Source organism: Phalacrocorax aristotelis, chromosome 2, assembly GCF_949628215.1.
Source record: "Phalacrocorax aristotelis chromosome 2, bGulAri2.1, whole genome shotgun sequence".
Classification (NCBI taxonomy): Eukaryota; Metazoa; Chordata; class Aves; order Suliformes; family Phalacrocoracidae; genus Phalacrocorax; species Phalacrocorax aristotelis.
The window spans coordinates 57,362,308-57,386,106 of NC_134277.1; the positions used below are offsets into that span (position 1 = coordinate 57,362,308).

General features: G+C 40.5%; 1 protein-coding gene across 2 annotated transcripts in view; it reads right to left on the reverse strand.

Annotated features, from left to right (window-relative positions):
- Positions 1-23,799, reverse strand: part of GLI3 (GLI family zinc finger 3) — a 211,396-nt gene that overhangs the window by 60,183 nt on the left and 127,414 nt on the right. For both annotated transcript variants that reach the window (XM_075083707.1, XM_075083708.1), the window contains 2 exons: positions 12,742-12,947; positions 7,817-7,963 (listed from right to left, as the gene is read on the reverse strand). In XM_075083707.1, the coding sequence (XP_074939808.1) occupies positions 7,817-7,963; positions 12,742-12,947 (353 nt within the window). The remainder of the gene's footprint in view (positions 1-7,816; positions 7,964-12,741; positions 12,948-23,799) is intronic.

Here is a 23,799-nt window from a genome sequence, read left to right on the forward strand (position 1 = left end):
TAATGTGCAAGCAAAATGATAAATTGCTAAACAAAGGGAAAAGACTTTTATGAGTTATCCCTCTCATTTCTGGTGATTTATGAATCTGATGGCTTCTTAGACATTCACATCATTAATTCAACCACGAGCAATGAGACAGTGGTTCAGATCTGGGCTACCAGCAAACCCAAACCCCCATCACTTTAATACATACAGCCAAAGCTAAACTTGTAAAATATAGTGTAGAAATGAAGAGGCAGTGTTTCCTTTGTTGACCATAATTCTGCCTGGTCGATACTTGATGCAAAACTAAAAATCAGGACTGAAAAAACACTATAAAAGCCAGCTCTATCAGAAGAAGTTAAATTGACATTCACAGCATTAGACTGAGAAACAGTAGGCTTTATTTGAATTTGACCAGGATCCATGATATTCTTGTTTTAGGGTATACAGGGGCCTTCGGTTGCCAACTTTCTTTAAAACTAGAGATTAAGCTTTTCAAATCAGTGAAGAGACGGCAACATAGATACCATTTAAATAAATACATATTACGTTTCTAAATCCTCTGTGCTGCTCTGAAATTCTCTACCTCTTCTGGTCTATTTTACCATGCCCTCCCAACTCTCTGCAGTCCTGACAGAAGATATATCACCTCAAATTTCTTTCCTTTATTTAATTATTTTCCATCTTGGTTGAGACCGAGAAGGAGAGAATTAGCTTCCCCACTGTGTACTGAACTATTTTCCTTTAACAGTACTGCCGCTTCTACCTTTTCAATCCCTTTAACCTGTAGTAAAGGAATAAGTCCTAATGATCCTGACAGCCAGGGTCATGCAGGTCTTGGGGTGATGCCTACTTTACAGCTACTTCTCCCAGAGTCCCTGACATTGTCTGTAACTTGCTAATAATTCAGTTGGCCACAAGCCTCCATTATGGGTCTGCTTTTCCAAATTCTTGCTCACCTCTTGATGCCCAGGACCTTTTTTCAATAGGTTATTGAACCTCATGTGCCCAACATTAACCAGGGGAAGAGCCCAACCATTTCCAGTTTGACTCACCTCAAGGACAGAGGTGGATTAGTATATGCCATTACATTCTCCTTACACACCTGAGCAGGCTGCCCTTCCTTCTGTGCATGCTATCCAAGACTTTCATCTGGTATTAAAAGCTGCCACTCTAGAACTGTTGTGATTGTGTAATCAGACCTCTGCCTACAGTCCTTCTCCTAATCCGTGCTTAGTTTTGCCTCAACCAGCCAACAGGGGTGTCAATTCTCTTTGGCATCTGGCTAATAGAGAGGTTCTTTTCCTTTGTGCTCTTTCCCCACAATAGGCCTCAGCCCATACCGCTTCAGTTTTTCAATGAATATTCATGCTCTTGATTCATCATTTAGAACTCAGACATAGCCATTTATTTCTTCCTAAAGCTACTACACATTATTTTATGTAATCTGTTTTATCTCCTTTTTATGAGCTTGCTATTGTACTGTGTCTGCTTGATATTTTATTAGTGCTGTGCTTCATGTCTTTCAAAGGTAGAGATCTTTTATTTGTGCTAAAATAAAAACCAACAATGATCAGCAGCTATAAGAAGCTGCAATGTATTTTATAAGGAAATACAAAATACATGACATGGTAAAACAAAAATAGTAATACTTTGCACTTACATCTTTCATCCACAATTCTCCTCTGCTGACTGTTCAGCCAGCGTGAATGAGAACAACTGACTTCAGATGCAAGTCAGTAGCAGTAATGTAATTTGCCTCAGCTGAGGATATAATTCAAGTGCTTTATAGGTGAATAAACTCTGCTATTGCAGTTTTACAAGAGGATAGCTAAGTACAGGTGTTCCTGGTTAAACAGCAAGTGAAGGGGACAGGACAGACCTGCTAGATATTGGCTGACCAGCAAAATGAGATGTTACTCAAGCACTGCTGCCACAGTATCATGTCTTACTACCAGCAGTCTTGTGAACATAATTATGAACCCTCTGTCTTCCTCAGACTGACGGGCACAGCCCTCGTCATGCCAGCAAGAAGTCAGCAAAGGAGACAAGCACAGCTCCCTCACTTTTGTTAAGCAAGACCTAGTTACATTTCTGTATTTACAACTGAGAGTCACCATGTGCTACTGACAGCCATGTATGAACAGTTTCAAATGCGATTTCCAAGAGAAACACTTAAAAAATTACTTCTTCTGGATCTGAAGTCCAGTTTTGAATCTGTACAACTACAAAGGGATTGCCACTTTGAGAAATCCATTACAAGCCTGCTAAACATGGGCTGATGGCTACTGACGCTAACTAGAGAGGGGGTGCATAGGTTTGATCAAAAAAGTAGAGCAGGTGTTAAGAATACTAGCAACTGAGCATCTCTTGGAGCTAGACTGGACAATAAAAGCAGGAGATGACAGTTGTTTTTGCTGCTTCTGCAATCAGACACCATTTATTTTCTGTGCCACAGCCGCCCAAGTGGACTTGTTTGTACTTCAGCCCACATCTCAGAGAAGACTGAGCAAGCATTACTGACAACTCTTCCAAGCTCCTACGATCTTGGAGAGAAGTAGAGTCACCCTTGACAGATCACATCTGAGGGCAATGTACACTCCCTGTAGTGCTGTGAGGATTCTCAAAAACTGCAAAGACTTCCCCCCTCCTCTTCCTCCCTGCCCTTTCTGGACTGAGCCAGTCTCCTTTGCCTCCTTGGCCTAAGTCATATTATGGCTCTTCTAAAAGAGGCTCCTCTCTGCCCACTGCTCATTAAACCTCCCCCTTGCTTGCCAGCTGATGCCAGGGCACCCTTGTCCCTGCTCTGCAGGGGATGCACAAGATCTGTGGCTCATGATGGAGGAAGATGCTCCAGGCAGAGCCCAGGCTTCAGCCACACCTCGCAGCAGTCTCAGGCTTCTCCTCCAGGCAGCACCTGTTTTAGGCTCCACCTAGATCTGAGAACTCGGCAGTCCCCCATCTACCTGGGGTGGGAACAACCTCCTAAGTGCCAGCAGTGTCCTGCAAAAAGGGAATATTTCTGCTTCCCAGCGGGAGCTAACGGCTGAGGCTGGGCAAGAGCTCCAGAGTGACCACAGGAGAGGGGGATTTGCTTCAAGGGAGGCCACGACTTTCAAAATTGAAAATACAATTAAATGGAATTACTGTTTTTTCAGATCTTTGTGGTTTAATTAGGTTTCACATGCCTAAAAAGTCTTAAGCATGAGCTGACCACTCATTACACTGCAGGACATTTGCTAAACCGTTCATTTAGCATAACATCAGTCTGAGTCAGTATGTTACTATAAAAAGGAATAGGTCACAATTTGTCAGCACTTCTGAATACTAAAACAAACTTTTCAGCCTTGCCCAGGCATTTATTTTAAACACAAACTCTTCAATATTTATTTAGCAATTTGAGATGTTCATCTGCTCACCGTGTTCTCCCACAGAAGCATCACATTCCCCAATTGATAATACTTTAAAACCAAAAAATGCAGGAGCACTGATTCACTAAAAATCCATTTACCTCTGTGCAATTGCTAAAAGAAAAAACCATCAGCTTTGTCAAAGCATGCAAACGGAAGCTGACAGTGAAGATTTGATTAGGAATGTCACCTTTTCAGATAGATGTTATAGTAATAAAAAGTCAGTGGTTGATAGTAAAGACTTGAGTGTGCCGACAAAAAATCTAGCAGGTGTCAGAAGAAAAGATCTTATTCCTGGGGTGGAGATCAATTCTAAAATAACAGATATCTATCTCCATCATAAATTTCAAAAATTGAATATGCCATCCAGCAAATTTGCCCACGAATTTGATTTCTGAGTTGAAGTTTTTAGCATTGCTTAATCATTTATAAGGCAATCTTCAGACATATATCATTTATTCCATCCCTTTAAATCAAACTTCATCAAACCTTTTTTATTCCATCCCTTTAATTCAAACTTCTTTGAACATGTCTCAGGCACTAGTTTTTGTTGAGGGCTGTGAACATAAGAAGTTTGATTATTTTTTTTTTTTAACATTAAAGCTTTTTTCCTTTGTTTTCCTTCTGGTTTCTGCACACAGATGTGTAAACTTTGTTTTCACTTCATGAAAGTTTGTCATAAATTTTGTCCTAGTTTTCAAAATGGTAAATCTGTCGTCAGTATGAGAGGAAAAGGAATGGCTTTGCTACTCCACCCTCATTCCCCAACGGTGCCTGAAAATCAGAAATCATACCCAGTCCAAAGCTTCTCACATTGGCTTAACTCTTCAGGCTGGCCAAATTCTTTATGTTAATTGGGTTGCTATCAGTGTCTCTAATGCCAAAAGGCAATGGTGAATACCTTTGAAAAAACAAAACCTCCCATTCTGAGTGAGCATAGGCAAACGTCAATCAGAGTGAGGATATTAATACTTGCAGGGTGAATCTAGAAACCTCTAGGGAACATGCTTGCCTTCCACTGACCACCATTTAAAAGCAGAGTAAAACATATTCCCCAAGTGAAAAATGCAGGTATTAATCCAAAAAGGCTGTGATTTTTGGAATTAAGTGCTTAAACAACAGTTTTTGCATACAGTATCTTTACAGCCAGAACAAGGAGCTTCAGTTGCTGCTACTGTGGTACTCTCAATACCTTCCCCATCTACTCCCCTCCTAGTTATTTTGATGCTATACTTAAAGGTAGCACATCTGACCCTTTGAGTTATGAAAATAGGTAGACTTAGTCAGGGATTCCAGCACCAAAACTGTAGAAAGTCTCTACAGCAGCAAAGAAAATTCTGGTCCACTTTTCATGCCACACAGGACAGGATGAAGCAAAATGACAATCAAGTATACAACGTCTTGGCCTCATGCTTCCACAATATATTAGACAGTTCATAGACAGTGAAGTTCAGAGCTTCAAGAAGTCTACTACTCTTTATGGAAGATTTAACTATCTGATTAACACTTCTCCCACTCATGTCATCTCCATTTTGAAATCAGTTTTCCAGCACCACAGAGCAAAACAGAAGTCCCAAACCTGAGCATATTGTATGTAACATGCTTTTGTGCCTACTGCATGCTGGCGTTGGAATTATTATTTGTACTGTTGGAGAGGGTAGAGATGCCAAATTACTGTGCTAGATGCTGTAGAAACCCACAATTAGGAGACAGGCTTGCTTCACAAAAGAACACTGTATCACTTCTATCTGTTTAGTGGTTGTGTGGAATAAATGAGTAGCAGCCTTTGAGTGAGGTAAGTCAACTTGCTCAGAATTTGACAGCAGATAATGAGGGAAACTACCAATCTCTCTTCTGTTTCCTTTGACGAGACTGGGCAAAGGCAAAGGAGTACTTTTAAGATCACCATATACACCCTTAAAAGGAAAGACCCAAACAAATGGCATTGCTTTGCATTGATCACTGTACTTTGTTATTAAATGCAAACATGGGCATTTGTTTCCTTTTTTTAAATAAAAAGTCTTAATATCAGCTTCCTGCTAATTGTTTTGTTCTTGTTTCTAATCTAGAATTCTGACAAAGAATAAAGGGGTTTTCTTTAGCATGATGAATGATAGGACATTCAGATTCCTACTTAATGACAACTAATTTACCGTATACCCATGCAAGTTAAGATAGTTTTAATTAGTTTTTACAAAGTAAAAGGGTAACTTCATACTCTATTTAGATAAAAGCAGCTATTGCCTGACTAAACACATTCTCATCAAATACAGAAGGTGAGCTGAGTGACCTTACTAGGATTCACTCTAATTTTAATTCTCTATTTACTGTTTAAAAATAACCCATTTGCATAATACTGCTGCACATTTTTTGTCTTTAACTCTGAAATAATCCCCAATTGAAAATTTGCTGCTGTAATGAATCTCAAAGATGTGATCTTAATTTTTAAAAACAAACATAACAAATTAAAGTGCATTTCAACTATATCATAGCTAAAGCTGGTGACAGCAAATATCCTTATTAGAGATAGTGTTTAGGTACTTTTTATGAATGGGTTGAAGTTTTGGGCAAAGGTCAAAATATTTTCCCTTAAGTAAAAAGTGATAACATTTTTGGGACGCAAAAGCTCTAATTCTATGTAGATGACAGCATACACAGTCTCTACTAACACATGAAGGTCCTTTGTGCAAATGCCATGATTTGTGAGAGTACTGCAATGTCTTCTATTTTTCTTAAGTTTTCTAGCATACATCTGAGTATCTATACTCCTATACACTGAATAGACACATTCAGTCAAGCCTGCATCCAAGTATGTGGTTTGGTACTGCTACCTACAGGCATTTAGAAACTCTCTCCCAGTAGGAATCAAAAACATTGAAAGTATAAAATATCCCTGCTCATTGCGGGGGTGGAGGGCTGAACTAGATGACCTTTAAAGGTCCCTTACAATCCAAACTATTCTGTGATTCTATGATCCCTTTACTTCAATGAAGTCATGTCCATTCAGACAAGCTGGGGATTTATCCTTGCAACTGGAACACAACAGCAGGTTTACATTATCTCAACCATGCATAACAGTTTCCATTGTGCAACATATTATTAATATGCATCAAATGCATTAGCAGTATACCTCGCCTCTCCCTATTCCTCTCAAAATCCAAACCAGGAAGTAACATATTCTTAAGCTTTCAAGCACCGAAGCCTGCACATTAATTTCTATTTTAAGTCCAGACTACTTGCGTGGGTTTACTATGTTTCCAAAGTGAGTTCAAGGTATGTTACATTACTGTAAAATCACTATGCATGCTACCAGTGCAGTGAGACTGATAACAGAAACTGAATTTAAAAATCGTTCACTATCAAGGTAACAGAATGAAGATAGTTTCACTGCCCAGTTCAACCACTACCTTACCTGATTCTTGTAAAAATTGTTAGTCATTCAACTACTTCACACTCCCAGGCATGCATTCTGCAGGGGTAGCTATCTGTATTCCCATGTGTTCAGAGGTGAACCTCCTAACTCCCACACTCCTTGAGATCAGCAGCTATGGTATGCAGCCAACAGCAGGCGAGAAGAAACTGCATGCTAACAAAGATTTTTAAAAGCCATGGGACAAGGTGATCTAATGCTATTGTATTGCTCTGTACCTCCAAGCAAGAGTCAACAGCCACCACCTTTTCTTGTCACCACTTTTTATTTTCTATGTTGGAAGGAACTGAGGACATCCTAAAAAGCATGTAAGCATCTTATGACTGGAGGGGAGTGCTCTGCATAATCCCTTCTGACTGATCAATGCAGCAATAGTAAGCAGTCTGGACTGGGATGCTCTCTCTTCCTCTTACCAGAGGAAGGGAGACAGGTTAGAGGTCTCAAAGATGATGATGTGGGTAAAAAAGGCTCTTAATGTTCGGGAAAACTAAGTCACGATCCTTGAGAATTCAGCAAACTCCTTCATCTTAGAAGTGTCTCAAAGTCTATCGGTCTACGATACACAACTCATAAGCATGGCTACAGCTCTTTAAAAAGGAGGGGAGCGTGCTCTCCTAATGGAAAAACAGATGTAAACCTTTTATTAACAGAGAGATCATCAGGGAAATACTCACCCTAACAATGAAAGTGCATTACTGATTGTGAATAGAAAAAGACATTTTCAAAAGCACTCAAGCCCCGCAGGAAATAAAATTTGTAACCTGTTTTCAGGAGCAGTCCTGTTCCTCTCCCTACTTACTTTCAGAGTTTACTTTCAGACTTGACATAACCCTTGTATATTTGGCAATCAATGCTTTGGCCCTCCAGCCTCATGAGGCGGCTTACGTTGACTCCCACTTCTCTTATCTCCATGGAGGCCTTTTCAGTCAGACCAGGAACAAACCATGTGCTTCCCTTTGCAGGACTCTCTATATTTCTAGAAAACATCACTTACTATCCATGGCGTGAAGATATTCCATATGAAGAGCACCGGCTCCAGCAGTGGCAGCTGAAGGAATGATGTCTGCATACGGGCTGCGCTGGCCTGCCAACAGAGCCATCTGATGATAATATTCGGCTGGACTGACGCCAGCATGTGGAGCTAAAAAAAACAACATAAAAAGCACCGTTAATGACGTAAGATAAATGAGAAGGAAAGTTTTATCACATTGCTGGTTTCTCTGGCTATTAAAACAGCTTGTTTATTTTTTAATGTAATTCAACATCTGCAGTATGCCACCACCGGTCAATATATTTCATCCACTGATACTGCAAAGACACCATTCAAAAAACTGCAAGCCATAAAATATTAATGATCTCGGTGATCTCATTTTTTTAATATTTATTATTAAGTGACTCAAAAAGTGACAGGCTGACAGCAATGGAAACCAGTATGATTTATTTAGTGACATAAAAAAGCAGGAAAACCTTCCTGGAGCTTTATTCCCATTTACCTCATCCCTGGCCCAAAGGAATCCATCTCTAAGGTAACAATGTGGCTGAACTTCCATAAGCATTCAAGTTTCTGGGGTCTCTGCTTAGAGGAGCAGAAGATTTTCACAAATAGTGGCAGTTTGTATATAAATTTAGGAGTAAACAAGGACAAAGCATGTTTTCAGGACTAATACCACTTGTCCATGAACAACATTGGGCAAGTTTTTTTTTAAGTAAAGACCGAAGTCAATGAATATATCAGCAGGCTTCAGATGCCACGGTAAGTAGAGGGTCATTTCATGGGCTTGTGTGAGAAGTACTCATAAAATAAGCTTGGCTCTATCTCCTTGATCTGACTCTGACTTGCTATGTGACCTGAGGTGAGCAGCCTTCCTCTCTGCTCTCTACTCGTCCCACTTGCAAAACAGTTAAAATTTCCTTACGCTCTGCTCACCAGAAGATAGTACGTAACTTTGCCTAATATACTTCAAGCTCCTTAGGTTAATGGGTTACACCCCAACAGATTATTTTTATATTCTTTCATATTATTTAATGAGATTTTTCTTTGATCTGAGGAACTGAATCTTGAATGGAAGCAAAATTTTAAGCTGAAATTCTTTGAATTACCACCTTAACCTGAATATTGCTACTTACAGAGTATTGCTAAAAAGGATAATTTATGTTTACATTAGAGAATCAGATCCTAAATGCAAACCTTAGAAACAAATCAACATCTACACTAAAAGGAGGCAAACGTGGCTTTAGAGTTTAGAGGAAGGTGTATTAAGCAACAATGTTTCTAAAGAGTATAATCTGTCCTTATTTTTACCAAAGAAAAAGGGAAGAATGTGCTTTTTGTGTTATAATGTTAAATATAACCAATTTCAGGAAAGGTTCAGAAAAGTACATAAAACAGGAACAGGAGTGACATAAAAAATGAGCTGAGATAAGGTAAAGGTTGTTGGTATTTTTTCCAAATTAAAAATTGATTCCTCAATTAAACATAATCTACTTCAGCCACCACTACTTTCTGTGAAATGGTAAGAAAAATATTCAGACCAAATTTTAAGAGGAGAAACTCACACTGGATCACTGATTCTAAAAGCTTTACAGTAGTAGGCAACCACCATATCTTTCCAGGCACACTTAAAATACTTCCTGAGCTTTCTGACATAAGTGTCTGGGTTAACTAACAATAACATTGGCTGCGAACTTTAAAATGAACTGCTGCATAGTGAGTACATAATTGCATTACTAAATGTTCCATATGCTGAGAAATGCTCTGGTGCTCTTTAAAGATCATTCCTTACTACCTTCTTCAAACATAAAAAATTAGCCTACTAAATGATGTATTGCATGAAGGGTAAATGAAGGGTAAATGGGAAGGTCTGCAGCCCTGAATTTTCTCCTGTTTATTCCTGAGTAGCTTCAGCTTTACCCCTACTTTTTTTACAAGCAGAGGGATTTGCTTCTGCATTGTGGCACTGCTGAGCTTTGTCTGAGCACTCTGCTCTACACCCACCGACTCAGTCCTTACCCCTGCCCCAAACCCTCTGTGTTATTCAGAGGAGTTCTTGGCCACCCCCTGCCCACCAGTTCTGCCGGATAAGGTGAAGTGATAAGACAGTAGACATCCTACCATTGCTGCTGCGGCAGTCATTAATTACAGCTGGCAAGGCAAGTAGTGAACATGAAACTGCTCTCCGTTATGTTCCAGATTGTTTTGGCTCTCGGCCATGCCCAGATCTGTGAGTCAACAGACTGAGCCCAATAGCACACTGACCTAATTATCTAACTGGCCTAAAGCAATTAGGGCAACAAGAGAAATCTCGCTATAACTTCAGGAGAACAATAATAAGTTTTCAGAGTTCAAATACTACATGATTTAAGCCATGGTGTCCATTATGTTATGAGTACATTACGTGCATGTACCCCTTTAAATCACAGGGTGGGTTTTATTTGCATTCTAGTAGTGCCCAAGCCATGACTTGGACTATCTGATCCCAGGAACCTACACCTGAAAAAAGCATTTTGTTGTATGTCTGACTGATCACGCAACAAACTATGGATTCCAGAGAACAAATATAACAGCTTTTCAATAGGCATGTTGTTTTACTGAAATATCTCCAATGCCTCAATCAAGTTAGTGTATTTTCACAAGGTGCTGCACAACACCTGGGCTGCAGTAACAGATCAAAGCTGAGCTGTGAGCCTAAAGGAAGCACAAACTAAGATGTATTTGTTTCAAACCCAAAGGAAGAAGCTTAAGCTAGTCAGTTTAGCTTGTACTTATGAAAGGCTAAGATTGTATATACAGTCAGTGATCAAAGCTCAGGGGACGAGTGTTACGACAGAGAATACTCATCTGTGTGGTCCACACCTGAGTGTCTTGTGCCATCTGAAAGCCTCTGGGTATCCAAGGCACCTACATGAGGCTGGCCAGCATAAGACAGGCCTTAGAAGAGAAAAATGTCTTTCTGAGGCGGCAGCTTTCACAGACCTGAACTGACACCAAACACCTACGCTGCAGACAGATGAATCTCAGCACCACCGTAGTTACGACAGAGCTCCAGACTCAGCAGGTAACATGCAAGTGTCTATATTTGAGTGAACTGAATGGTTCTCTAAGGCTCCACTGACTGCACTACCTAGACCTCACTGGACTATAATGGCAAAACAGTACACCAAGATCACAGATTTCTATACTGTAGAGACCTAAACAGATGCCAGAATCTGGAACCAAATTCCTCCCTGAGACATCCTAGAGCTTCAGAGAGATTACCACCAGCCTGGTGAATATGACAAAGCACCTCTAGGACATCTCTGCCTTTCTGGAGTGTCAGCTGGGTGTCGGGTCAGATACCTCCATGTGCCTACATCTATGCAAGTGAATTTAGCATTGTGTACCTGAGACCAAGAATGTACACAGCTAATGTCACATGGTTGTGTGATAGGTGGTTTCCTTCCCTCCTTTCTTTGTATGAGCAACCGGAGCATACCTTAAACATAAATACATTTCTGCAGCAACGTGATCTGAAGATTACTGAAGGAAACATAGTAGAGTGTTCTGCATATTAGCTTTTGTGAAAAGCCCAAATATACATTGCAAGAGTTTTTTCAATTTACGCCATTACATTATAGCTCTATGACATTTATCCTATATCAAAAGCTCCAAAAATCCCCGAGTCAAAACATGTATTTCAGAGCATTCAAGTTGTTCCTTCAATTCTTTTTTTATTTTTAATGCTATGGCTAAAATAAAAAGGGTAGCATTAGCAAGGATTCAGACATCCAAAGTGCTGCTAGGAAAGCCCTATGTGCATGCCATATACCTTGACTGACAATAGGTCATTAAAATTTATTCTCATATGAATATGTGCCCATAACTAATGGATTAACTGTAAAGGTATATGTTCTTATAAGCGAGGATTAATTAATTATCCGTTTGGATAGGGTGCACCGCTCATTTTTCAAATTCAGCTAAAGGCGGTTTAACTCTGTTTGGTAAGTTTCTGCATACACTGGGAAGATCTTTCCCATGGTTAAAATAATAGTTTAATTATCCTCACTACATATTTGTCTGGGAGTATGTTATATTTTAGCTCTCCTCAGCAAATGCTACAATTTTGAAATGTTGAACCACTTATTCTATTATTGAAAAACCTACTGCTAGCAAGGCTGAGCCTCTTTGCAACTCTATTCATTGCTCACTTCGGCAAAATTCCCATTGAAATGAATAGAAAATGTGCCAGAGTAATGACAAGAGTGATCGCAGGAGTTCACTTCAACCCAAATAACCTCCAAAGTAATGGCCATGGTCACACCAAGACCTAACTCATCAATATTTCAAGTATACTGCCCACCTTTTAAACTAAACGGGCTAGTTCTGATCATCAGCCACTTCTACATCAGCATTTCATTTGGCCATACTGTTGGCTAGGGTAACTTGAAATAATTCTACACAACTTTAACAGAACTAATGACTAAATATAATAAGTCAGTGCACACTTTACATTATCAAAAAATACTATTTTAATTAGCAAGCCTTTCACACCTGAAGAACACCGTGGTAATACACTGATCTATACTCATGAAGAATCTGGCTTACTTCAGTGCAAGTACAGTGGATTTCTTGGTAAATCAGAATCACACCCCACAACAGCTCTACAAACAAAAGATGTCACAAGACATACACCACCCTTCCAGCTTAAATTTTGAATGAGGCAGGGCTTTTTTTTTTTTTTTCTTCTCCCTGAAGTTTCAACATTTGTGAGATGTACAAATGAGCCGTGATCGGCTGATGAAGTATTGAAACATTTATGACATAATGAATATGTCTGACAAACCTGCTGAAGCTACTTTGAACCGGGGGTAAAAAATGTTGACAAGATTAATATAACTGAAGTTACTACCGTGACAGAAAACAGGAAGACTGTCTTAACCCACCGTCTGTTGGGCTGAGTCCGCGGGCTGCCGAGATCATGGAGAGGGACGGGCTGCTGTGCAGGGACCTGATGTAGTCCATGTAGGGGTTAATGTACGGGTGAGGAGTGCTGAAGGGAGACTCTGATGTTGCAGCAGGATTTCGGTGTGGGGAAATTCTAAGGAACGGAAGCTCTGAGTATGTCGGGCTACTAGATAAGGCAGAAGGCCTGGAAGAAAAAAGAAAGAAAAACAAACAAAAACCAGCCAGATTATCCATACGATAAAGAAAAATACTGCAAAGGTAACACATTCATTTCTTGAAGAATAACAACTGGCTTGCACATGTAGTAACTTCCACTAAAGTCAACTGCCTAGAAATAAAAAGGATAGGAAATGAGTTCTTCTCTGTACCCAATACCAGCAATGCTTCTCTGACCGGTTTTAACCTGAGTTTATATTTGGTTTAATCTTTACATCTCTCAATACCCTTTCCCCATGAAGTTCAGCAGAAAATCACTTTAATTACTGTAAAATATGCACCTTGTGTACCACATTAATTCTTGCTGCAGTATGGAAGGAATACTGAGATGCTGTATCATTTACATCTTCAAAACCACGTGGCTAGTGGAGAAAGAGCTTTGAGAGCTACACTGCACCCACTCCCTTCATTTGCCAGCTTACTATTCCTGAAAGTGCAAGATCGCACATTTATACAGAAGTCATTTCAGAAGACTCAAACTTTGTAAGCTATTAAGACAGCTGGGTCCTTTGGAGCATTTTCCTGTTGATGTCCCTTCCCCATGAAAGATGCAGAAAACTTGGTGGCAAAGGAAGAAAGACTGCTGAATATGTTTGTTTGTAGAATGGCACCATAGAGTGATGCCTTTACCAAGACCACATTAATTAACTACCTCACTCTTGTGAAGGGAAAGCTGTGGTGCCTTCTCAGGCTACGTGTATGAAGCTGTGGCAAACCAAGGCTGAAAGCTGAGTTCACAGCTGACAGAAGGTAAATAACCTGATGTAACCCTCCCCATCATCCTACCATGTCGATATAAGAGCATCCCGACTGCGTGGAAACCCTTCTCCCACAGCATTCCGCCTCCAAAGGCACTGGAAAAAGTCCAAATTTCATCAGAAGGGGTTGGAGTGCCTGCCCTTGCCAACCTGCTCTTTGGCAAAAAACAATGATTAAGCCTGTCATGCATTTGCTGTAGTCTAACTGGTTGACCCGAACTAAATGCCTTTTTGTCCCTGTTTTTCCAATTAATTTAGCATATATACAGCACAGACACAGGCAGCAGCTGCGAGAGCAGTGGGGGCAGCCTGTTCCTTTGATGCTGCTGGCTTACAAAGAATAATAAAACTAGAAATGTATTTTTTTTCCTTTAACATACACATACCATGATCAATGGAGATAGTTGTCATCACCTGAAAGGCCAACAGAACACAATCTTACATAAGAGCCAATTCTGCCCTGCCATCAGCTTGGAAACGCTAGCATATGAGTGGGACAAAGATCAAAGTTACGCATTCCTAACACGATGCCACAAAATCCCCAAGGGCTCATAAAATCTGGGGAATAAAGATTTTTCCTGTTGTGCTTTTTCTCCCTCTTCTCTTCCCTTCCTTATTTGGCTTTTGTGTGTTTCTTGGTCTCCAACAGCTTTCTGCAAGGTAAATCTGTTTAGCCTTCCTGAAATTACCTCCTAGCTCCCAAGTTCGTTATAGATCTGCCTTCATTGTGCGTGAGCAGCAGGTACCGGCAGCGTAATCACTCCTTTGGCACCCAAGCAAGTGATCCACACAAAGCCCAGCCACTCACTGGTACGCTTTCACTGTATTTAAAATGCACCAAGAACCTTAAACCAGAAGCTGTTTTCCACCACCATGCAAAACAGGCATCTCCTCCTTTCCTCAGAGCACTTTTTCTCTGCATGGTTTTGAAGCACCTTTGTTTTATGGTGGAAATGCCGCTTTATTCTTGTTGGTACTGTGAAACCTGACCAGCTGTGAAGCATTTGCTGTCTTGCGATTCCCTGTCAGGCTTCGTGGGGAAGACAGGAGCCTTGAAATTCACAGTGATGCAGGAAGCAAAAATACAACAGCTAGATATCACATTACAGAGTTAATACCCCATCCTGGCAGTGAGGAAAAAACAGTAGTATAGAAAATTTAATACAAGAGTAACAAAGGAACAAAGTTTGGATATCATTTTACAAGTCATTTTTTCTAATGTGTTCTCAACTCAAAGAATTAGAAACCTGAAGAGCATGCAGGCAAGCAGCAACCTTATCTGGTGCATATCGAGCAGAAAACTGTTTAAAAGCTTTTGCAAGAAGGCTGAAAGTCTGCATCAGCCTCAGTGATTCACTCTCCAGCTGGCCAACAGCCAAATGCTGCCGCAGGAGCAAGATTAAGAGCCAGGCTGTCAGCTTTTCCTTCCAGATCCAATGGGAGCCATTCAAGGACACTGGGACTCAACCGCTTCTCCTCCTCTGCAGCCCTGCCTCTTCCTCTCTCCGCTCCTCTGAGCTCCTCAGTTTTCCAAGGATGCCAGGGAAAGGACGCTGACCTGGGTAACATCAGTCGGCAGCAAGCATATAAGCTGTATTACCAGAGGCAGAAATAAGGAGTCATCAGATTCCACATAAAATCCCCAGCTCTGCACTCTAACGTTTACTAACCTCTCTCCAACATCCAATTTTACCATGCTGCTAATTCCAGTCTGTACTTTTCTCACTCCTCTGCGTTTCTGGATCCTCCTTCCCCTAAAGTCTCATTTCCCCTCCTGCCTCCATCTGCTTTCAGCTCCCACTGTCTGAGCCTTCCTGATTTATTCCAATAGATGTCACATATTCCTCCCTTCCTTCCCCTCTGTGAAAAACTTCCAATACTTCCTCCTTCAGAGTAAAATCTGACTTTCAGAAAGGGTGCAGCCAAACACACTTACTACTAGTTTTTGCTTTCCAGTACTGCATCTCATCTTATGCTGCAACCTCTTTGTGTACCAATAAATAATGACTTTTGTCCCATCTACATAACAAACAGTACAGCCCAGGAGTGGCTCTGCAGACACTCATTAGGTGACAAGCAAATCAAACCTCCAGATGTGGGTGGCAGTCCCCCACTATCGCCTTTATTTCACATGTACTTTGTCCTTGGCCTTGGCAAGTGGCGTCCTGTCCTGGGTCTGAGGCTACTTCATGGGACTTCAGTGCTATTGCTTGAAACTTTATGCCTCACCTGTAAACCACGGGAAGGCAGAACTTGTTCTGCATCCTCTCCTATGCAGAGGTTTTCCTATTCAACTACATATTCAGAGCACTAAGGCTTCTTTCAGAAAAAGGGAGCAAAGCAGATGCACGCTCTTTTCTGAATCAGGACCTTTGTGTCTACTCCCAGAGGCCATGCAAACTCAACTCATATTTAACACAAAGCATGTCATACTTTCAATACTTATTTGAAGTTGGAAGTCTCTAGCTTTGTGAGTAGAAAAAATCCCATGACGGAGTTTTATCACTGCAATTTTTATCCTGGCACATTAGGCTGATTTTATTATTTTCTCAGTAACCTTGATTACACCTGCACCCCGACACGACAGAGAAGCAGAGAATGGGGCTGGCTGTGAAGGTGTCCTCCTTTCTGTCCAGACGGCCTTCCTGCTCACCACTAAGGTGCCAAAATACTGTGAATGCCATGCAGATTCCATACCTAACATAGGTCTTCCTGCTGCCCACCCATCTCCAGCCTGCCACCTTCTGCCTGCCAAGACTCTGATGCTCTGGAGAGTCTCAACTACTCAGCAGGAGAGCAGCGCACACGTGCCGAGGCAGTGAGATCAGTGTAAGGGCAAACAGGTGTGTTTTGTCCTATTAGTCACAACACTTTTTTTGATGAACATGGCAAAGGTGTCTGCAGTCTTAAAAACTTACGTGGTCACACCAGTTCAGCAGCTGTGAACAGCATCAGATGTATGGCAAATCACAAAACATGTAAAGCCACTTATTTTTTAAACGCTTTTTCTGGACACTACTGAGCTACAGGTGAGCTGCGTGGAAGATTTCAGTTATTACTCATGAAAACAGTGTACCATTTGGTTTTGTTTCTTACAGCTGCAACAGATGAATTCTGCACAAGAAGACTGACCAGCAGCAGGCTTGGTTTTTAGCCACCACAAAAACTGAACAAAGTGCAATTCCCTTTTCAGTCCATGTAGCCCTTTCTTTTTTTAACTGGGGAAAGAAGATTATGGGAATCTGAGAGTAGATGCAGCAAGCATGAGCGAGTTATACGTATTTCAAAATTATCTGCATGCACAGATCATTGCCTAACATCATCCTGAAAGGATCACACATTTTTTCCACCAGCAGAGAGAACGGGGGACTCATACCACATACTTCAGGTTGTTTTTTGTACCTAAGCATTAGCCAGATTTCAGTGGAGAGGATCAGATGGTCCAAAGGCAGGGTCTGAAGGCCCAGGCTGAGCTTAAAAGGGGTTCCTGGGTGCAAGGGGTGTGGGTAGAGGTCCCAGGTGAGGCTGTTCAAGGCGATGATGGCCTATTAGTGGCTCAGGGTCCTCATACTGGGTTTCTTTGTTTTGGAATCCTTGAACTGCTCTAAGACATGCCAGAATACCAATACACAGCACATTGCACTTTTCACAAGAGCTGCAAGAAAGGGACAGTGGGCCCTGGGGCATACTGAGACCTCCACACTTGTCAGAGAACACTTTTCAATAGTAATGTTTTCTGGAAGCAGATGAGAGCCACTCGAGACAGCCACAAAGGTGTCACAGGAATACCTGGATGAAAATTCTGAGGTTGGTTTGGTGTTAGAGAAGTGATCTGTCATAAATGGTTTCCAAATACCTTTAAGCTGTGCTTGGGCAAAAACCTCTTCTAAGCACAACACATATTATTTAAAAAAATATCATGGTGATTTAAGCAATTCCTGATTTTAAAGGAAACTATAACTCCAGGACTGGAAATTTTAATGCCAAGTTTTGTCCTGATAAATTTTTAAATGGCTCTTTTATGAATCTGTTGAAAAATACGTTTATATTGAAAACAGCAAGTGATCCTTAACTATAACATTGTAAATATGACACTGAGCTGAGGTTACAGATGGAACAATAATCTATCTCACAGAACAAAGCTTGTCAACGAAGTGGGATGAAATATTGTAACATAACCTAATTTATTATTGCCTTTTCATCCATCTTGTTATATTATGAAAGTGTCAAAGTTCAAACCTTGATATTTAATCATTAAACAGTACGTTATTCAATGCTGAAGCAAGCACTGATGGCATAACTCTCATACCAATGATATCCACACTGTTTTTCTGATACCTGTTCAATTCAGCCCTGCCTGGAGAATTGAAAAATGTTTAAGTCATTAAACTGCCTATGATCCTTTTCTTTTTTCTTTTTTCTTTTCCTTTCTTTTCCTGGAAGAACCTTCCAATGGCTGCCCCGAAAACATTAACGTTTTTATTTCTAGAAGATCCTGGAAGATGAACAAACAATAAGGACTTTCTTGTTATGTAGTGACTCCTATTTTAAAGCATATGGCTCAATTCCTTTGGTAATACCTCCCATGTTAAATGAGTATTGTTTGTTTAATGTTATAGTTGCTTGCACAGACTGACCCTTTGGCACCAGCAGTCAACAACTGGCTAATAAAAGGTTTTTATATTAAGAAAGCTGAGCTTTAAGAAAGTAAGGCTTGATCCTGAAAATGCAAGTGAGAACAATTCTAGTAGTTGTGATTAGTCCAAATGATCAAGTTACTCCTCACTGTTAGAAGCACATATGCGGTTGTTAGGTACTTGATAAATCAGGCTCGGGCAGCTAACTATATGCCTAAATAATATGGGAAAATTAAGAGCCAGGTAATCATCCAGTTCTCAAAATCTTTAGCTGCTATTGTAGTGTTCAACCCTATATAAACCAAAATCGATGGGAAACTGTCCACTGGTTTAATTGATAAAATCCTTAAGTGATAATGGACATGATCTTCATAAGCACAAAGTGCTGGCCCAATTCTTCTCTCCCTGTGAGCCACCAGTAAAGCTTCCACTGACTTCAATGCAAGGAGAGTGAGGCCGGCACTAAGTATTTTTAAAATGCAGTTCCACAGTCCCTCTTCTCTTTGCACTTCTAAATGAATTTGTAAACAAACACATAAATATATAGTATGGGAAATCAATAATATCATGTTTTAATACTTTTTTTTATTCTTCCAGAAATTGTGTCTTAAAAATAGGCAGTTCATTCCCTTAAAATCACTCATTGCCTCAAAGCTGCTGTATTGCATTCTTGGACTTGGGAAAACTAAGCAAATTATTTTGAATATTTAAAGAATCAGAGTTAATTGAATACATGGAAATGTCAGAGCGCCCTTCGCGTAAAAGGTCTCAAGAGCTACAAAAAGGTAAGCACTGTTAACTGAGTTTTCTTAGTGGTGCAAATCAAGAAAAGAGGAAAATGAGAACATGGTAAGACCTTGTGAGAAAGAACATTGGTTTCCTGTACTCCTTTCCATGTTCCAACACATAGTCAATATTTTGCTCACTTTTCCTCCAAAATTCACAGTGGAACTGTAGTCAGTATGGGGAAATAAGTCACAGATCAGATTTGGTAGTAACTTTCAATTCAGTAGATATATGTACAACTAAATCATGAATGGGCAGTGCCTATGTAGTTTATGCATAAGAGGAGCTAGGCCAAAGTTGAAGGAAGTTTGTTGACTTCCTCATCTGTTGTTTCCACATCTGTAAAACTGGTAAAGCACTCAAAGTGCTTGGTATCTATAGTGGAAAGGTCCCAAGACCAAAAGATGCTATGTTATTAGTATTTTCTCATTAAGGCAAGGACAATGCCTTACAGAATGGGTGTAGTTCTAGACTGTAAATTCCTAAAATATACAAATAACCTCACTTTGGGTTAGAACAAAATGTTTCTCCCTCGAAGTTAAAAGGTAGCGTTGCAGAAAAAAAAAAGACAAATGACTACACAAGATGTTCATGGTGCTGCAAATCATGCACGACGATTAGCTGATGACCCACAGCAAAAGAATATTACTCTGGTTCCCCTTTCCTTCTTTAGGAAGTGTTAACATTATGTAGTTAGAGTTAAAAATTGGCTACATTAATCAAGGCACTAAATCCTTAGTCAGTGACTGTATTCCTATTTTTCAACTGATGGACTGCCTGAACGCAGATCCAGCTTTTCTACATACACCCTCTGATACTTGTACTACTTCATAAATAACCCAACCATTAGCTTGTGGATTCCCTTAAGAAGGGTTTACACTTTAAAAAGCAAGGAATATTCATTCCATTATTTAACATTTTGTTTACATAACGTCAGCTGTAACACCAGTGATGTTCAGCCCACAGTAACACCCCTACTGACTGCAGTAAGCAACTGCTGCTTCAGATGCCACTTAGTCAAGGTATACTCATTTCGTTATGCGAACCTTGACCTGGAGTCTTGATATGCATTCCTTAAATGTGTGTGAAGATACAGTTCTGACCAATTTCTTTCTTTTTTTTGCAAAATGCAAATAAAACCATGTATTGTCTCCCAGTATTTCTTCAAGTCAAGCACAGGCTTCTTGTTCTCCTCCTCATATAATGGCAATTCCCCCACAACAACCTGCCCCTCCTTTTCCTCTTCCTTATATCCTGCCACCAACTGCTGTCACTGCCTCCTGACACTCCTCTGAAACACTGTCCACTTGGCCTTTACATACAGAGTGTCCCAGCTTGTCTCTCTCCTTCTGCCAAATCCCTCTCAGGACTGCTGAAGAGAAATTGGTGACTAGGGGAAGGATTACATGGATTTGCTTGGCAATTTCTTCACTTGTACAAATAAAGGGTGCAAACATACAAAAACGTGACCGACTATAACTACTGCATCCAAATGCCACTTGCCTTTCAGGCTTCTAGCAGATGTCCTCTTGCAAATTTTGCAGCAGCTGTGTAAGCTCTTACTGCCCCAACTACCCAGCTGGTGTCACCCCAGCACAGGCAGCACATCTCTGCCTCTAACCACTTCGGTGCCCAGTTTCAGTAAGCCAAAGCAAAGTTGCTAGACTGTAAATGGCGCAAAGGCACACCGTCTGACCCTGCTGAGGGACGAGGGATAATCTTCAGAGTGAGGAAAACAGCTGGGACTGGTAACCCCTGAGGCCATCAGCTCCAACTCACCAGAGCTCATTTGCCAAAGCAGTCTGACCACAAGCTCTCCCTGGCAGAGCTCCTTGTATTTGCACAACACTCAGCAGAGCTCTGATCCTGCACGGAGCTTTTGGATGTTGCAGCAATGTAAACAGAAAATAAAAGTAATGCTAACAAGATACGCTGTGATTTCCATCGCTTGCTTCTGGTAGAGCTTTACCAAGGCACTGCCTTACTTGCTCAGTTCACACTGACCTCTGTGAACCATAACTAGGGTAAGACCCAATACTTGCATTGCACCCCCAGCCTCAGTACTGGTAAATCTTTCCTCCTGTCTTCAGGCAGTTCCAAGTCTATTGACTTGTGGTCATTAATATACCAAAGATAATGTATTAATGCTGCATTTGATGCAGAATTCATGATCACAAATATAAAACAGATGCACAAGTGTTACCCGAATAAGCCTTAGAAAAGCATTGCTACGTATTAGAAGAGAGACTGCCATGGACCTTCACATAGCATTCCCTCTTCAAACTATGTTGTAGCACAAAGTGCAGCAGGGAAATCTAAAAGGTCTACAGCATACCCATCATCTGTTGTTATTAATAACTGACTGGACAGTGAAATTACCCACTGCATTCCTACAGCAAACTTCCCTGCTCTGCAATTCTCTTTTGATGCTCTAGAGGTGGTCTCATTTGCTATTCAAATTTTAGCCTCCTCTTGGTTACAGGCAAGGCCTGCCATCTCTTGAAGTGTTTAACCACAGCGGCACCATCATATTAATATGTGGGCATATATAAATCCTGACGGCATTCATGCACCCCTTCTTTCCTTCCTTTTCCCCTTCTCCTCTGCAAAAAAGAGAGTCAAAGGAACGTCAGAAGCTTTCTCACACTTAATGCTGTTAAGTCAGCTAATTGAATAAACATTTGTTTAACATTTGCTCCTATTTCACTAATGCACTCTGAGAATGAGAAGAATTTTATTCCCCTTCTCCCCCATCCTCCCCCTTCTTCAGGAGTGCCACTAGCTGTTATCGCAGTGACTAATGTGCTGTATGTGGCCATTATAGTCTTCAACTCTGAAATTACACCCAGGATGAACGATAGGCTCTGCCTGTATGCTGATTGGAGTTGGATGATGATTGATTAGAAGAAAGTCAGACTACGTAGCCATGCAAAAAGAACTGCACTGAGCCACAAGCTTAAACACTAAAGAGCATTTCACTAGTGGCTTCAGAGCTATTAGATGTTTTCATATGAACAACATTTCTCACATCCAGGTTTGCACATTTTATCTTTACTCTTTCAAATCCTGAAATTGCTTGGATAAGAGGGTTTTATATATATATATTTATACACATTTCTAAGAGTAGCCTGAACTTTTAGGGGAAATTGAAGAGGCTTTGTGTCAAGTACAGCTAAATCCAGCCTTTCTGTATCAAACCCCTGCTAGAAAATTACTGTGCAGATGATAAGGCTGAAAGATATAATAAAAAGTGACTCTACTCAATTTACACTGCAATATTGGTATGACTGAATATTTTTCATTCAGGTGACTGATAAAATCACTAAACTGTATTGCAGATAAATAAAGGAGGCTTCTGTCAAGAATAAACACCATTAATCATGAAGTCTCACCCTCTGAGTGGCTGTGCTATGCAACTGCACAAATGCACCATCACAAGTGGCATGTGACCCAATGCCTCCTTTCTTCCCTCAGCTCCCTGGTGACGCTGCCTTCTTAGGAAACTTTTATTTTTTTTTACTGCCTTTACAACATTTGGAAGTCCTGTATACGTGCAATTGCAACTGAAATCTAAATTTCAGTGACGATATGTTCAGCTAAAAATTGATCCCATGAGACAAAGTGAACCAATGCAGGCTGTGGCCACATCGCTGTATATTCAGTGTTACGGTGAGAAGCCTGCATTTAAACTGGTGAAGACAAGATCTTTGTAATTCTAAAGCTGAAACAAGTAGGAAAATATTATCAGCTCTCTCAAGTCCTCTTCCTCTTTTCTCCCAATGCCACATTTTCTTACCGATTTCACTACTTAGATTTGCCATTTCCAAATAGGTGCCGAATTTCTTTAACATACAAATAGGGAATTTCTCAGCATCACAAATTTATCTGAGCAGAATCAATGGGTCTCCTTTCAAAAAGCAACTTAGATGCTAAAACTGGACATGTGCTGAGAGAAACTGTTATCTAGCAAAAGCACAGTCATACAAAAAGAAAACCAGACAACTTAGGTAACCTTTTTGTAACCTGTTTTAGAGCAAGTGATGATTCAATAGTGGCCATGTTATTAAGTTGGAATGAAGTAGTGCCCTACACACTAATGAGGTTAAAAAATGTAGTTAGGTCTTCATGTTAAAGGCACTTAGCAAGCAGTTTGCTTGGCAAAGACCAACTGTGTGTTGGAGCAGAGGACTAATCACACAGGCAGGAATCAAATCGACTGGAAGAATTAGGAGACTTGCGGCCCCGAGGAATGTAATTCATGCAGAAAAGCAGTTGTCAGAGCGAGGCCAGGGAACTGTGTGGGAAGAAAGCAAAATAAACAGTTCAACAAAGAAAACAAAGACGCTCAAATAGTGGCTTTTCTAATGCTTGAGTACACAGAAACTTCAGTGGGTGCAGATGACAAAAACCTCATCAAAGACGACCTCTATACAAGTAATACACCGGTGAATGGTACACTGGTTCAAAAACACTCAGAAAATGCCTTAAGGTCTTCAAAAAATAACCTTCAACAGAGAAAGTGCACATACCTACATGCATGCATGACTGGGAGAAGAAGAAAAACATCCAAAATGGTATAAAGCTAAGAAGAGGTTGAAATGGTTTCTACAATTACTCCCGATTTCTCTACCATTCACAG